This window comes from Arvicola amphibius, chromosome 17, assembly GCF_903992535.2.
Source record: "Arvicola amphibius chromosome 17, mArvAmp1.2, whole genome shotgun sequence".
Lineage (NCBI taxonomy): Eukaryota > Metazoa > Chordata > Mammalia > Rodentia > Cricetidae > Arvicola > Arvicola amphibius.
Genome location: NC_052063.2, coordinates 7,171,548 through 7,188,281, shown reverse-complemented (window position 1 = coordinate 7,188,281; position 16,734 = coordinate 7,171,548). Strand labels below are relative to the sequence as shown.

General features: G+C 42.3%; 1 protein-coding gene across 1 annotated transcript in view; it reads left to right on the top strand.

The window, feature by feature from the left end:
- Apaf1 (apoptotic peptidase activating factor 1) overlaps positions 1-16,734 on the top strand; it is a 78,466-nt gene that overhangs the window by 12,240 nt on the left and 49,492 nt on the right. Inside the window, exons 5-11 of the mRNA XM_038314589.2 lie at positions 4,005-4,188; positions 6,138-6,250; positions 6,377-6,508; positions 8,250-8,488; positions 9,301-9,468; positions 10,749-10,880; positions 15,760-15,873. Of these exons, the coding sequence (XP_038170517.1) occupies positions 4,005-4,188; positions 6,138-6,250; positions 6,377-6,508; positions 8,250-8,488; positions 9,301-9,468; positions 10,749-10,880; positions 15,760-15,873 (1,082 nt within the window). The remainder of the gene's footprint in view (positions 1-4,004; positions 4,189-6,137; positions 6,251-6,376; positions 6,509-8,249; positions 8,489-9,300; positions 9,469-10,748; positions 10,881-15,759; positions 15,874-16,734) is intronic.

The window sequence follows — 16,734 nt, the reverse complement described above, 5'->3', positions numbered from 1 at the left end:
TAGTTTCTAGAGCCTGTCCTGGATCTAGCTCTTGTAGACCAGGCTGGCCTCGAACTCAGAGATCCGCCTGCCTCTGCCTCCCGAGTGCTGGGATTAAAGGCGTGCGCCACCACCGCCCGGCGAAAGTAGAATTTTTTTATTTAAAAAGAAGTAAAACCAAGCTACGGGTGGAGGTGTATTCAGGAGTCTGGGGCAGGAGAGTTGGGTGGTTGAGGCTGATAGCGTCTACAGACTGAGATGCTGTCTCAGAGACACCCACTAAGATGGCTGCACTAGCTCAGCAGGTGGAGGGCTCGGCGAACATCCATGAAAGCTCTCTTCATTTGCCGGTCTCCCAAGTTCTAAATTTCTGTTAACAGCCTGGGGTGAATTTTGGAGACTATCTGCTGTGTGTTTCCAAATACACATACAAAGAGCACGGCTATAGGGCCTACTGTTTCGTCATAATCGAGAACGCCGGGAAGTTTCTGCCCTAAAGTGACAGGGCTTCTTGTCTGCTTTCTAAGGTGCGCACTAATCAAACCAGGCTTGCCAGCCTTGTCTCTTCTTGACCTGTCTTTTAGTCAGCGCACAAAATAACGAGCTTCTTTTAAAAAGACTATTGTTGTTATTATTATTGGTTTTTTCTTTTTAATGATTTATTTATTAATTATGTATACAGTGTTCTGCGTGTATGTATCCGCGGAGGCCAAAGAGGGCACCAGATCTTATTACAGATGGTTGTGAGCCACCATGTGATTGCTGGGAATTAAACCCAGGACCTCTGGAAGAACAGTCACTGCTCATAACCTTTGAGTCATGTCTCCAGGCCCCTCTTTTTTGTTTTTTTTTTTCTTAAACAGTGTTTCTCTGTGTAGCCCTGGCTGTCCTGGAACTCACCCTGTAGACCAGGCTGGCCTCAAACTCAGAGATCATCTGCCTCTGCCTCCTGAGTGTTGGGATTAAAGGCATGTCCCACTATGCCCTACAATTTCTTTAAAAATAAAATTATTAGTGTGTGTATGTCTTTCTGTCCCTGTGTGTGCATGTGTGCCTGTGGGTGTGCACGTGGCACAGTCCACGTATGAAGGTCTGAAGACTGTTCTGTGGCTTACAGGGATCAAGCTCAGGTTGTCAGGTCTGTGTGGCAATTGTGTGTATCTGCTGCACCAGCATGCCAGCTCAGAACGATGAACTTCACTGTATATTTTCATATGGACACGTCCCGATCTTCTGTTTTTGTCCTCACACTTCCTTTGCCCTTGTTCTCTCTGTCCCTTTGCTTGTCCTCCCCAGAAAACCCCTTCTTTTCTTTCACTCCACATGTGTCCCGCTACTTGTCTTGTTCTTCCTCTTCCCTCTCCCAGGCCTCTTCCCCTTTCTTAGTCGCTAACCCTTTCTACTTTTCATATACACAACACACATGCACGCATGCATGCACTCACACACATACAAATTGAAGGAACTGAAAAATTGATTCATTTATTTTGTGTGTGTGTGTGTGTGTGTGTGTGTGTGTGTGTGTGTGTGATGGCTCACGTAGAGGTCAGAGGACAGCTTTCAGGAGTTTATTCTTGTTCTACCTTGTGGCACCTAGGGATTGAACTCAGGCCTTCAGATTTGATGCATGTGTCTTTACCACGGAGCCATTTCTTCAGCTTTATACATAAAAATCTACTTTTTGTACGTGACAGAAAAATGTCTTATTTTTCTTTCTCAGTTTGGTTTATTTTGCTTTACATTCTGGTCTCCATTTTTTTTTTTTTTTTTTTGGTTTTTCGAGACAGGGTTTCTCTGTGGCTTTGGAGCCTGTCCTGGAACTAGCTCTTGTAGACCAGGCTGGTCTCGAACTCACAGAGATCCGCCTGCCTCTGCCTCCCGAGTGCTGGGATTAAAGGCGTGCGCCACCACCGCCCGGCTTGGTCTCCATTTTTTTATGTAGTAATAATGTAATAATTCCTTTGGCATGCATACCATATTTTATTTACCCATTTGTGTGTTAATGGATCTCTGGGCTGGTTCTACATCTTGACTGTTGTGAACAGTACAGCAACAAGCATGGATGTAGAAGCGTCTCTGTGGTATGGTAACTTAGGCTCCTGTAGGTATGTATCCAGGTGTGGTATAGCTGTGCCGTATGGTGCAGAACTCCATACTGGTTTCCACAGTGGCAGCGCCAGTTTACCTCCTGGCCTCTTCCACACCCTTGGTGTTTGTTGTTTGGGAGGTGCTGGGATTCTGGAATAGGTGGGAGCCACTGTTCCGATTATGCTTTGTTTATTTATTTGTTTATTTAGAAATAGAACCCTGCTGTGCAGTCTGTGCCGGCTTCGAGCTGTAATCTTCCTGCCTCAGCCTTCTTAGTATTGAACGTATAAGTATGAATCACCACTTCTTACTTTTTTACGTGTGTTTGGGGAAAGTTGTTTGTTTTAAATTTTAAAAAAATTGATGTAGTCATATAAATATACTCTATAAAGATTTAATATTTTTTTTGTTTTTCTGGATATAGAAACAAAAATACATACCAGAAAATGTATTGTTTAACTAGCAATAATCATAACAATAATAATAATAGACATTTTTCTTGGTGATTACTAGTTTAAAGCTTAATATTTCTAAGGTGCTTTCAGAAGCATAACACAGATAATCCTGCCTGATATTTATTTATTTATTCATTTATTTAGTTTTTTTGAGACAGGGTTTCTCTGTGTAGCCTGGGCTGTCCTGGAACTCGCTTTGTAGATCAGGTTTGTAGGCTGGCCTTGAACTCACAGAGATCTACCTGCTTCTGCCTCCCGAGTACTGGATTAAAGGCATGTTCCATTGCACCTGGTTTATTTATTTTTTGAAATAAATCTCATTATTTAGATGGGGTTAGCCTGGAACTCGACTATGTAGACCAGGCTGATCTTGAACTCACAGAGATCTTTCAGCCTCTGCCTCCTGAGTGCTGGGAATAATGGCGTGCGCCACCATGCCTATCCCATTTGTGTTGAAATTCTCTTAGCAGCTCTGCAGGAAGTGGAGTCATCCTATTTCACTGTAAGGAATGGGAATAACGGGAAGGGATGTGCTGGAAGTCACAGCTAGTGAGCAGCGGAGCTATCCTCGAGAACTCTCAGAGGACCCTACTGAATGCATCGTGTGCTCATAGATGTTTGTTCCTTTTAAAAAATACTTCTTTGTATTTATGTGTTTTGCAAACATGTATATGCATGCACCACATGTCTGCCCCCCCAGAGGCCAAAAGAGGGAGTTGGATCCCCTGGAAGGGGAGCGACGGAAGGTTCTAAGCCACCATGGGGAACTGGGAACCGTAAGTGGATCCTCTGGAAGAGCAGCTGGAGCTCTTACCCCCTAAGCCATCTCTTTAGCCTTGGTTTCTTTCGTTCTTGTTTGTTTGTTTGTTTTTTTCGAGACAGGGTTTCTCTGCAGCTTTAGAGCCTGTCCTGGAACTAGCTCTTGTAGACCAGGCTGGCCTCGAACTCACAGAGATCTACCTGCCTCTGCCTCCCGAGTGCTGGGATTAAAGGCGTGCGCCACCACCGCCCGGCTGGTTTCTTTCGTTCTTAACTGGATGATTTCTTAACCTTATAGGGGTGTTTCACAGTGCTTAAAGATGTTTTTGGTGCCAGTACTGAGAGAGAGACTCCTAGCAGCCCAGAGTAGGGATCAGGAGGTTGTCAATCATTCTAGTATACGTGGGAAAATCGCTCACAACAAAGAATAACTCAGCCCCATATGTCAAGGGCGCTGACACTGAGACACGGACAATGATTTCTGGGAACAAAGATTATGGAATTGGCTTGGTAAAGCAAAAATACTTCCCTGATAGCCTCAGATACGTTCCTAACTTAAAATCTTCAGTTTTTCTTAGATTCAGCAATAAACTGCTATCAGAATTTGTAGCCTGACTCCAGAGAAGGTGCAGAAATGAGATTGAAGATGAGCATGAAGGTACATGACAGGAAAGCAGTTCAGAGGGCCTTACCCTTAAACATTTATCCTTTCTTCCTTATTAGGTTGTTTCCCAGGGGGTGTGCATTGGGTTTCAGTTGGAAAACAAGACAAATCTGGGCTTCTGATGAAACTGCAGAATCTTTGCACACGCCTGGGTCAAGAGGAGAGTTTTTCTCAGAGACTTCCACTTAACATCGAGGAGGCTAAAGATCGTCTCCGTGTTCTGATGCTACGCAAACACCCCAGGTACAGACGGTCAGATGTGGTCAGTGTAGGGGACTTACTGACTCCTGGGAACACCATGCCCACCCCAGGTACAGATGATCAGATGAGGTCAGTGTAGGGGACTTGCTGACGCCTGAGAACACCATGCCTACCCCAGGTACAGATGATCAGATGAGGTCAGTGTAGGGGACTTGCTGATTCCTGGGAACACCATGCCCACCCCAGGTACAGACGGTCAGATGTGGTCATTGTAGGGGACTTACTGACGCCTGAGAACACCATGCCCTTTTTCAAGAGGCATTGCTTTCCTGCTGTTCTCTTTTCTAATTTTAAAATGACAGTAGCTACCACTTGGTCTAAATTGCTCATTTTGCATCTTACTGCCTCCTACATGCCATTGTAGAGTTTTGAGAAGCAGTTGGTAGTTGGTGAGAAGTCTTTGCTAGAAACTACAAACTTCTTGGTTTGAATAAATTGTTTCTACTGGACAAATGTAGAACAAGATAAAGAAAACCTAAACAACTAAGTCAAAGAGTGAGAATGGAAAGAAGGAAGGGTTTCTTGTTTTTGTGTGGGTGTGAATTGAACCTAATTCTCATCCTAACATGTTAGGCGTGTTTTACCACTACTCCATATTCCTAGCTGAAAGGATTTATTTTATTTTAAAATTCATTGTGTGTGTGTGTATAGGTTAGAAGACAGCTTTCAGGGGTTCGTTCTTAATTTCTGTCCTGGATTATGGGAAATGAACTCGTCTGAGTCATCCTACTGGCCTGAGAAGTGTGCGTGGGCTGTGTGTGTGTGCACATGTGCCCGTGTGTGCACCTGAGGAGGTCGCAGGCAGTGATGGGTGTTTTCCTCCATAGCTCCAGGATGCTGGGTCCTCACAGAGCCTGCAGCTTGCGGTCTGTTTGGCTGGACTAGCAGATCCCTTCTCCTGCATCTCAGTTGGTGGAACAATCCCACAAGCCTCTTGCCTTAGTGACCTTTCTGTTACTGTGAAAAAACACCAGGACCAAGGCTATTTCTAGAAGGAAGGGGTTCCTTTGGGCTTATAGTTTCAGAAAGTTAGAATCCATGATGGCAGAGTAAAGGCATCAGAAACAGTCAGGAACTCACCTGGTGAGTCACAAATGGGAAACAGAGGCACACTGGGACTTACAAATCCACACCCTTTCTTTCTCTCACTCATTAGAAGGGGGTATTGGATCCCCTGGAACTGGAATTGCAGACTATTGTTAGCTGCCCAGTGAGTTCTGGGAGCCAAACTTGGCTCCGCCATAAGAGTGGCTAGTTCTTTTAACTGCAGAGCCTTTTTCTTTCAGTTAAATTTATTTTGTGCATGCATGTGCATGCATACTTTATTGACTTATTTCTGCTGTACTCTTGCCAACCTTGACTTCTGTCTTGTTACATTCTATTGCTGTGGAGAGACATCATGACAACATAGCCAACGCAGCGCTTATCAAAAGGAAGCTTTTAATTGGAGGCTGTCTTCCAGTTTCAGAGGGTTAGTCTGGTACCATCATGGCCGGGAGCAGACAGGCACGGTGGGAGCTTCACATCCTGATCCCCAGGCAGCAGTCAGAGAGCAAGAAACTTGCCCTGTCATGGGCTTTTCACACCCCAAAGTCCACTGCTAGTGACACACCTCCACCAACAAGGCCACGTCTCTAATCCTTCTAAACAGTTCATCAACTGGGGACTCAGCATGCAAGCAAATGGAGCCTTATGGGGGCCACTTTTATTCAAACTACCACAATTCCTCATGCTTTTCCTTTCTTTTTATTCTGGAAGTTTCTCCTTTGCTATCCTGATTCTTCTTGTTCATGGAGACACATGGAAGAAACTTCTAGTCTACCATCTTACCTTTGCCTTAGAATTTCTTTTTAAAGGGAGTGTAAAATAAGAGTCATTAGTGATTTATTACCCACCGCCCGACATGATTTCATTTCACTTTTTAAACTTAGGTGTCTGCTGATCTTGGATGATGTTTGGGATCCGTGGGTGTTAAAAGCTTTCGACAACCAGTGTCATATTCTTCTTACAACCAGAGATAAGAGTGTTACGGACTCTGTAATGGGTAAGGCTTTTCATGTCCTTGTGAGCGCTATAGTAAAGGTATTGCATCAAAAGGCATTATTCCACCCAGTGCATGTCCCCATGTGATGTAACGCATTGCTTCCATTGTGTTACAATTTTGCTGCAGGTCCCAAGCACGTTGTCTCTGTGGACAGTGGTCTAGGGAAAGAAAAGGGACTTGAAATCTTATCGCTTTTCGTTAGCATGAAGAAGGAAGATTTGCCAGTGGAGGCTCACAGTATTATAAAAGAATGCAAAGGTACGGCTGCTGGCGTGTGTGTGAGGGGAGGCTGTGCAAATCCTGATGCTCTCTTTATAAAGCAAGCTGGTGAATATGCTAATTTAGCACATGAGCACCCAAATCTGTTTCATGGCATTTAATATTTTAGGTTACCTCTCAAACCTTAAGTGAATATACTTGGTATTTATTCTATATAATAATGTTACTTGTACCCACCATGTGTTAAAGAGTATGCTCATGAGAAAGATAAAATGAAGTTGAGATTTTTACTGTCTGTGAAAAAATATTATGAACACTATTTAAAAATTATTTTGTTTGGAATTTTATAAAATTAATGTTTCAGTTTGGCGAGTAAGTGCCAAACTTTGACACCACATGTCCTTTTATTTAATTCTTAAATGACTTCCATGGAAAAAGTGTCTATCCTACAGGTTGAAGGATCAATTCCTATGACTGCCGCTTTCTACTTCCAACTTCAGATACCAGTTAACAGGCTCTTGGTTGTTGTACCCGTGCTTCTGACTCAGCAGCTCCCACCCCGTCCTTAAGTGTGGCTAACTTGTTTGAGCAGCTCACAGAAATCAGGGACTTACATTTAGTGCCTCATAGAGGGTGATGCAGAGACAGGTGTGAGGTGCGCTGATGGTTTCGGGAGGAGGGGTGGAGCTCCCAGCGTTGCCTTCACTGTGGCGTCTTTCAGGGCTCTTTCATGTGTTCAGCCTCTGCAGTTTTCCCTGAACTCATTGCATGGGTGTGACTGACGTGTGGACAGCCCATAGCAGAGGGATTGAACAAAAAGATAATGCAAAGGAACTGAGCAAATGATGTAATGAGTATCTGTCAGCGAGACCTGACTTATCCTAATGATTTCCTCAGAAGACAGGCCTTGAAGGAAAGTGACCAGGAGTTAGAAATGGTGCAAGGCCTTGGAGAGCTTGCACTGACAGTTGTTTCTTGCGCTGGTGAGATGGTGTGGTTGGTAGAGATGCCTGCTGCCAAGTCTCGCCACCTGTATTTCATCCTCACACCTACCCACACCCATGTCCTTACTCCCTCACTACGCCCCACCTGCACCCACACACATACCCACATTTACCTCCATACACACACTTTGGGGGGGAGATTAAAATTTTTAAATTGTTTAGTGATGTAGACGGAAGTTTCCTTCCCTCCTGGTCCCATAGTTGTTCAGTTCCAAATAAACACACAGAGGCTTATATTAATTAAAAATTGTTTGGCCAATACTCAGGCTTATTATTAACTAACTCTTGCAAACTTAAATTAATACATAATTCCCTCTCTCTTTAATTTTCTTTTTCTTTTTCTTTCTTTTTTTTTTTTTTTGTTTTTTTGAGACAGGGTTTCTCTGTAGCTTTGGAGCCTGTTCTGGAACTAGCTCTTGTAGACCAGGTTGGCCTCAAACTCACAGAGATCTACTCATCTCTGCCTCCCGAGTGCTGGGATTAAAGGTGTGTGCTACCCCCACCCGTTAGCCTCGGGGTGTGGTACCTTTTCTCAGTAAGGCATTTTCACCTTGCTTCCTCTGCATCTGATTGGGGACTATGTCTCTGCCTTTCCTCTTCCCAGAATTTTCCAAGTCTGGTTGTCCCACCTGTACTTCCTGCCTGGCTACTGGCTAGTCAGCATTTTATTAAACTAATACGAGTGACAAATCTTTACAGTGTACAAGAGCACCATCCCACAGCATAGTGGTGATTTTAAAATAAGATGATATTAACATAATCACTTTTCCCTCCAGGTTCTCCTCTTGTGGTGTCTTTAATTGGTGCACTTTTACGTGATTTTCCCAATCGCTGGGCGTACTACCTCAGACAACTTCAGAATAAGCAGTTTAAGAGAATAAGGAAATCTTCCTCTTATGATTATGAGGCTCTGGATGAAGCCATGTCTATAAGTGTTGAAATGCTTAGAGAAGATATCAAAGATTATTACACAGATCTTTCCATCCTGCAGAAGGATGTCAAGGTCCCTACAAAGGTAATGATCTGACCAGCATTTCTTGTCATTGACTGTTTATGGCATGTGAACTTTGATAATGGTACTGATGTGACAGGTGACGGTGCCGAAGTCCCTCTGCTCTTGGTCTCCATAAAAGGCTCTGTTGATCTTGTGAGTTCCTTAATTCCCAGTGGTTCTGGAGACCTGAGAGAAACATCCAGTTCCTCTTTTTGTCTTGAGAACTAGCTGAACTTAAGACATGGAGACATTCTTTTTTTATATACTTTTAAAATTTCTTCTCTCATATATCACATCCTGACCGATGTGTCCCCTCCCTCCTCTCCTCCCAGTTCCCACCCCCACCTCTCTTCTCCCTCAGATCCACTCCTCCTCTGTTTCCCAGGTCTCCCAGGGATATCAACCAAACGCAGCATATCACGTTGCAGCAAGACTAGGCACATACCCTCCTATCAAGGCTGGATGAGGAAAAGGGTCCCTAGGGCAGGCAAAGGAGTTAGAGATACCTCCCACTGCCACCATTAGGAGTCCTACAAGTTACACAGCCACAGTACATTTGCAGAGGACCTAGGTCAGACCCATACAGGCTCCCTGACTGTTGGTTATGAGCCCTGGTTAGTTGATTCTGTGGGCTGTGGTTTTGTGGTGCCCTTGACCCCTCTGGCCCCTACTATCCTTCCTCCCCTCTTCTACAGGATTTCCCCAGCTCTGCCTAGATGTGGAGACATTCTTATTCAGGGCTTTCAAGTCATATGTATTGGTTAGAATACTTTATCTATAGGACTTTCTACTCACTGTACTTTGGTATATGAAATGTTTAAAATGGTTCCTAGGTGTTGTGTGTTCTCTGGGACTTGGAAACTGAAGAAGTCGAAGACATATTGCAGGAGTTTGTCAATAAGTCTCTCTTATTCTGCGATCGGAATGGAAAGTCATTTTGTTATTATTTACATGATCTTCAAATAGATTTTCTTACAGAGAAGAATCGAAGTCAGCTTCAGGTAACATAACTTCATATATGTTATTACTTTTTATTTAAAAACAGTTTAGACTTGATATACAAAGATAGACAAAATATACTGCACGCTTCCTATGTGTAAGCTTTTGCTTTGTTTCTCTTACTGCTAACAACTACACAACTATAATACAATTATCAAACCCACCAGAGTTGTCATTGATGCACTATTATTAGCTAATGCACAAGTTTTTAAAATTTTACCACCTTCTCTACCAATCTTCTTTCTACGGTCAGATCCTATTCAGGACCCATGAAGTATCTGATGATGGCAGCATCTTTCCCCTATTTGTCGTCTCCCTAATGTCCTCAAACTTGTGAAGGTTCCTCAGTTAATTTTAACAGTGTCCCCTCATTTGGTGTTGTCTGCTGTCTTCTGAGTGGGGAGAGGGTGTACCTATTTGACTTCAATAACACAAGCGATAGAACCCAAGTTCTGTTCCCAGCACCCATGTTAGGCAGCCCACAACTGCCTGTAATTCCAGTATCAGAGGATCTGACAGCCTCTTCTGACCTCTAAAGATTCCTACAGTCAATGTGCACAAACCTACACACACACACACACACACATACACACACACACACACACAGGTTTTTTATTTTATTTATTTATTTATTTTTTTAGACAGAGTTTCTCTGTACACCAGGCTGGCCTTGGACTCTTAGTGATCTGCCTGCCTCTGCCTCCTGAGTGTGGGAGTAAAGGTGTGTGGTATCACCTCTTTGCTCAGTTTCTTTTCTTTTTCTTTCCTTTCCCTTCCTTCCTTCCTTCCTTCCTTCCTTCCTTCCTTCCTTCCTTCCTTCCTTCCTTCCTTCCTTCCTTTCTTTTTCTTTTTTCTTTTTTTTTTTCCAAGACAGGGTTTCTCTGTGTAGCTTTGGAGCCTGTCCTGGAACTCATTCTGTAGACCAGGCTGGCCTTAAACTCACAGATATCCTCCTGCCTCTGCCTTTGAGTGCTGGGATTAAAGCGGCTCTCAATTTCTTTTTTTTCTTCTTAAAGAATTGCACAGAAATGATACTGTGCCTTTCACACCCCATCAGGGATTGAGGTTGATGTGTCTTATGAATAAAGTAGATGTTGATGGTTGATTATTGTAGATGCTGGTTAAAGGGGTATTTACTGGATCTCTCCACTGTAAAACCACTAGCGTTCCCTTTAGTAACTAGCTTGTGGGGAGATCTTCTTTACAGCTTTGGAAATGGGAGACACTGTGCTGCCCAGGTTACACTGTTTGTGTCCTCAGACATCCTTTCTCTGTCTTTCAGGATCTACACAGGAAGATGGTCACTCAGTTTCAGAGGTATTACCAGCCACATGCTCTGTCTCCAGATCAGGAGGGCTGCATGTATTGGTACAATTTCCTAGCCTATCACATGGCCAGTGCCAATATGCACAAAGTAAGATGACACAGTTGAAAATTAGTTCACTCTACTTTTTTCATATATTGTAAATGTGTTTTTTATTTTTATTTTTCTTAAAAATATTTATTTATTTATTTATTATGTATACAATATTCTGTCTGTGTGTATGTTTGCAGGCCAGAAGAGGGTACCAGACCTCATTACAGATGGTTGTGAGCCACCATGTGGTTGCTGGGAATTGAACTCAGGACCTTTAGAAGAGCAAGCAATGCTCTTAACCTCTGAGCCATCTCTCCAGCCCTTATTTATTTTTCTTAATGATTTTGTTTGTGTCTGTTTTGACGTCTGCGTATATGTGCACCTTGTGTGTGCAGTAGAACCCAGGGATGCCAGAAGAGGGCGCCAGGCCCCTGGAACCAGTGTTTCATACGGTTGTGAGCTGCCTGATGTGGATGCTGGGAACAGAACCTGGGTTCTCTGCAAGAACAGCAAGTGCTGTTAACCACTAGCCATCTCTCCAAGTCTCCCTTGAGTTATTTCTTAAATTTTATTGATAATACTTTATATTTTACTGGATATTTGACTTTTTATACAGTTAAATGTTATGTAAATTTTTTCTTTGGTGTTTTGCTTTATCCTATTAGAATCTAAAAAATGAAATTTATTACATTTCCTTATTTTGTATGTTTGTGTGTGTGGGTGTATGCATGGCATGGCGTGCAGGTGATGTCAGAATAGCTTGTGGGAGTTGATTCTCTCTGTGATATGTGTTCTAGGAATTGAATTAGGTTGACAGGTTTGGTGGGAAAGCACCTTTACCCTTTGAGCCATCTTGCCAGCCCCAGACTTTTTTTTTTAATTAGTGAAAATATGTCTGTGTAGGATTTTTTTCCCCATTTTTTCTTGTGATTAACAAAAGGGTATCTGAGTGCCTGCAAGTGAATCAGTTTCTCTTCTTAGCTGTGGCTCCCCTTTGTCTGCAGTGTGGATTTGTTTGTGAGCTCTATGTGCAAATGGAGGTTAGAGAGGATATGCACCCCTTCATCGGGCATTTCCTGAGTTCTTGTTAGAGAGTGGCATTGTCCTCCATTGTGAGTCTAAACCATAGGCACAGCAGACAATGGGGAAGAGAAATAATACATTTACAGTAAGACAATGAGCAAATCATAGAAGGAAGGAATGATAAGGGAATACCCACGATTTTCTGGTGTACGTGATGTGCGTTACAACAGAAGGAGAAGCATCAAAGATGACTACAGGCATGTACACTGGAAAGACGTCAAATACACAGTCAAAAAGAAAAGATGGTTGGGAATTGACATTGAATATCTTAATCCTGATACGCCTGCCTCCTAAGACATCTGATTGAAGATACTGAGTAAGCTGTTAGATAAATAGATGTGGAATTCTGAGAATTATGGACAAAGGATAAAAGTTGGGATCAGTACACAGATGGGTTTTGAAGTCGACTACCAGCTACACTAGGCAGTGCTGTCTTTTGGGTACAACATGACCTTTGCCTGCCTAAAACCTGCATGGATCAAGCCATTTAAAAATTCCAGCTCAGAATGGGGAGGGGCTAGTGAGGTCCCACCCCTGATTGAGGAGCTATTGGTAGATGATGGCTAGGGAAGGAAGAGCCCCTTTGCTTAGCGGGTATGGCCACTGGTAGGTTGCCCATACTCACCCAGTAGATTTAATATTCATTAACTAGATTTAATGTGTTATTTTAAAAAAAAGGAGGATAGAAGTTAGGAAGAAATGTGTTTATGAACACCTAAAGGGAGTGGAAGTAGAGATGATCAAGATGCATTGTTTAGATGTAGGAAAATTTTAAAAGAATAAATAATATATATTATTAAAAAATAACATTTTGGAAAACCACTTTGACTTTTCTACCTTCCTTTCTTTCTTCTCTCCCTCTCCTCTTCCTTCCCTCTCCTTCTCCCTTTCTTTCCTTTTGTTTTTGTTTTTTTTTTTTTTTTTTTTTTTTTGAAACAGGGTTTTTCTGTGTAGCTCTGGCTGTCCTGGAACTCTTTCTATAGACCAGGCTGACTTATAACTCAAGAGATCCGCCTGCCTCTGCCTCCTGAGTGCTCGGATTAAAGGCGTGCGCCACCACACCTGTCTCAGTGCATTTTCTTAAAGCTTTTTTTTTTTGTTTTTTGTTTTTCAAGACAGGGTTTCTCTGCAGCTTTAGAGCCTGTCCTGGAGCTAGCTCTTGTAGACCAGGCTGGTCTCGAACTCACAGAGATCCGCCTGCCTCTGCCTCCTGAGTGCTTCTTAAAGCTTTTGTTAAGTATGATGTGACAGAATTTTTTTCTTTAGCCTTTATTCTGATTGTAAAGAAAAGAGATTTATTTTCTCTGGGAGAATTTAGAAGACATCTACAAATAAGAAAACGAAGACCGGGCTGGAGAGATGGCTCAGAGGTTAAGAGCATTGCCTGCTCTTCCAAAGGTACTGAGTTCGATTCCCAGCAACCACATGGTGGCTCACAACCATCTATAATGGGGTCTGGTGCCCTCTTCTGGCGTGCAGGCATACACACAGACAGAATATTGTATACATAATAAATGAATAAATAAATATTAAAAAAAAAAAAAAGAAAACGAAGACCACAGTAATTGCCAGTGATTTTATATACTGTTTTCTAGATCATTTTCTGCTTAGACACTTGTTTCTTAAAAACAAAGAGGGAGCCGGGTGGTGGTGGCGCACGCCTTTAATCCCAGCACTCGGGAGGCAGAGGCAGGCGGATCTCTGTGAGTTCGAGGCCAGCCTGGTCTACAAGAGCTAGTTCCAGGCCAGGCTCTAAAAAAGCTGCAGAGAAACCCTGTCTCGAAAAACCAAAAAAAACGAAAAAAAAAAAAAAAACAAAGAGGGATCATAATAGAAATAGTAGATTGTGTATTGCTTTTTACCACTTAGTGGTATTTGGCAGTTGTCTTTTCATGACATTTATCTGGTGTGATACAGCTTTTAAAGCTGCATACTGCTTTTGTGTATGCATGCGTGCCTGTAAGTGTGGGCTCAGATTCTTGTGCACATGTGTACATGTGGAGACCGGATATTGTTTGGGTGTTACCTCTCAGGAGGCACCTATATTGTTTATTTATTTGAGGTAGGGTTTCTCATGGGGCCGAGACTTAACAAGTAGGTTAGGTTGGATGGACAACAAGTCCTGGGGTCTGCCTGCTTCTGCTTTCCCAGCACTAGGGTCACAAGCACCCTCCCCCACTCTGGATCAAACCAAGGCCCTCACGTTTGCACAGGACGCTCTACCACCGTGTCCTCTCCCCCAGCTCCCAGACTGTCTCCCTGCAGAGCTCTGCTGAGACTGGGAAACGGGTTGAGGAACAGACTGTTTAATATGCTTATTCTTGTCTTACCTACACTTTTCTTTTTTCTTTTTTTTTTTTTTAAATATTTATTTATTTATTATGTATACAATATTCTGTCTGTGTGTATGTCTACAGGCCAGAAGAGGGCACCAGACCTCATTACAGATGGTTGTGAGCCACCATGTGGTTGCTGGGAATTGAACTCAGGACCTTTGGAAGAGCAGGCCATGCTCTTAACCTCTGAGCCATCTCTCCAGCCCCTTACCTACACTTTTCTAAGTGGAAATTTTGGATTAACAGTGTGTAGAGTTTAAATTTGAATCCAGATTGCCGAAGCACTCTGGAAGAATGTTCTCTACTATGTCACTACACTAGCGGATGAGAGTGTTCATTTGTTTCATCATAGCCAATATTCTTTTTTGTTTGCTTGTTGTTTTGTTCTTCAAGACAAGGTTTTTCTGTATAGTCTTGACTGTCTTGGAACTCATTATGTAGACCAGGTTGGCCTCCAGCTCAGAGATCCGCCTGCCTCTTCCTCCTGAGTGCTGGGATCAAAGGCGCCCCCCCCCCCCCAGCTGTAGCCAATATTCTTACCATTCCTTCAGTCTTAGCAGTTCAACATTATAGAAGTGGTAAATCCTTCACTTCGATTACTGGTAAAATTTTGATTATTGGTTATATATACATTTATTTTGTGAATTAGCTCTCATTCTTTTCTTTCTGCATTTACCTTACTAGGTCTTTCTGTGCAGCTCAGCCTAGCTTCATATTTGTGGTCCTCCTGCCTCCGCCCCTTGAGTGCTAGGAATCTAGGTGTATGGCACCACATCTGAGGCCGCTCACCGTTTGCCTGGTTTTTCTTTTTTTTCCTTTACAGGCATTTATCTTTTATTGTTTCATTATGGTTTTCTATAAAGAATTAGATTAAGCCCTACTCTTACTATGTGTTGCCGTAATGTTTATTAATGTATTTTTAATGTATATATTGCTTTTACTGTAGAATATTTGAATTTTTATCTAGTTAAATGTGTGCCTGTGTTTGTGTATGTTTGTGTGTGTATATTTGCACATGTATATGTGTTTATGTTTTGTTTTTGTGTCACAATTGCAAAGATTTCCTATGCCCCAGAGTTACAAAAATAATTTACCTGATTTTTTGTATTTTTTAAAAATGTTCTGTTTTGCTGGGTGGTGGTGGCACATGCCTTTAATCCCAGCACTCGGGAGGCAGAGGCAGGTGGATCTCTGTGAGTTCAAGGCCAGCCTGGTCTACAAGAGCTAGTTCCAGGACAACCAGGGCTACAGAGAAACCTTGTCTTGGAAAAAAAAAAATTCTGTTTTATGTTTAAATCCTTTGTACAACTGAAGTTTCTTTTGATTTAAGATGTGGGGACCATTTTATATTTCCTTGAAATTATGTGATCATTTTACCATCTTCCCTCTGACCTTAAATTTTGGATATCTGCGAAGTGTTTCTCAGTAGTATTAGAATAATGAGGCTCTAGTTGAAATTCTTCTTTTTTTTTTTTAAACAGTGCCCGTCTTACTAATTTTTTTTTTTTATTTTTAAGGAACTTCGTGCGTTAATGTTTTCCCTGGATTGGATTAAAGCAAAAACGGAACTTGTTGGCCCTGCCCATCTGATTCATGAATTTGTGGAATACAGACATATATTGGATGAAAAGGTACATATTAGTGTGAAAACTTAGTATTTATTTTTTTGTTTTTGTTTTTTGTTTTTTCAAGACACGGTTTCTCTGAGTAGGCCTGACTGCCCTGGAATTCACACTGTAGTCCAGGCTGGCCTCAAACTCAGGGATCTGCCTGACTCTACTTCCCAAGTGCTGGAATTAATGGCATGAGCCACCACCACCTGGTGATAATGAGATTTTTTAAAAAAGATTTTTATGGTTTATTTAACTTTATTTTATGTGCATTGGTGTGAAAGTGTCAGATCCCCTGCAACTGGATCTTCAGACAGTTGTGAGCTGCCATGTGGGTGCTGGGAACTGAACCCATGTCTTCTGGAAGAACAGTCATTGCTCTTAACTACTGAGCCATCTCTCCATCCCCGATAATGAGATTTTTTATTCTTGAGTCTTAACATTCAGTAGAGGACCACTGTATATTTATTTATTTTTAGATCCAATATTTCTTTTTTCCCTGCTTTCTCTTGAAATCTCTCAATGAAATTAGTCCAAAACTCTTCAGTTTATTCTCAGGAAGATTTATAGGACAAGACAAGAAAACAGTTACATTCTTTGCCAGAATATGTAAAAATAGACTCTAACCCAGTTGCTAATATTGTTCTGCTCCGAGACTTGTGAAGTTGGCCTTTCATAGTCCACATTGATCTCAGCACTGCTGTCTTCCAAGCTTCTACAAGGATGGCCAGTTTAACCCCACGTATGGCATTCAGCTGTTTTTCTAGCCCAGAGTCCCATTGTCTTCCGTACTTCTCCAACATCCGGTATGGGCAGCCTGTCCTGCAATACCAGTCCCTGGTAACAACTTCAGTCTGAAGTACTTGTCTCTTCCTGTGAAGA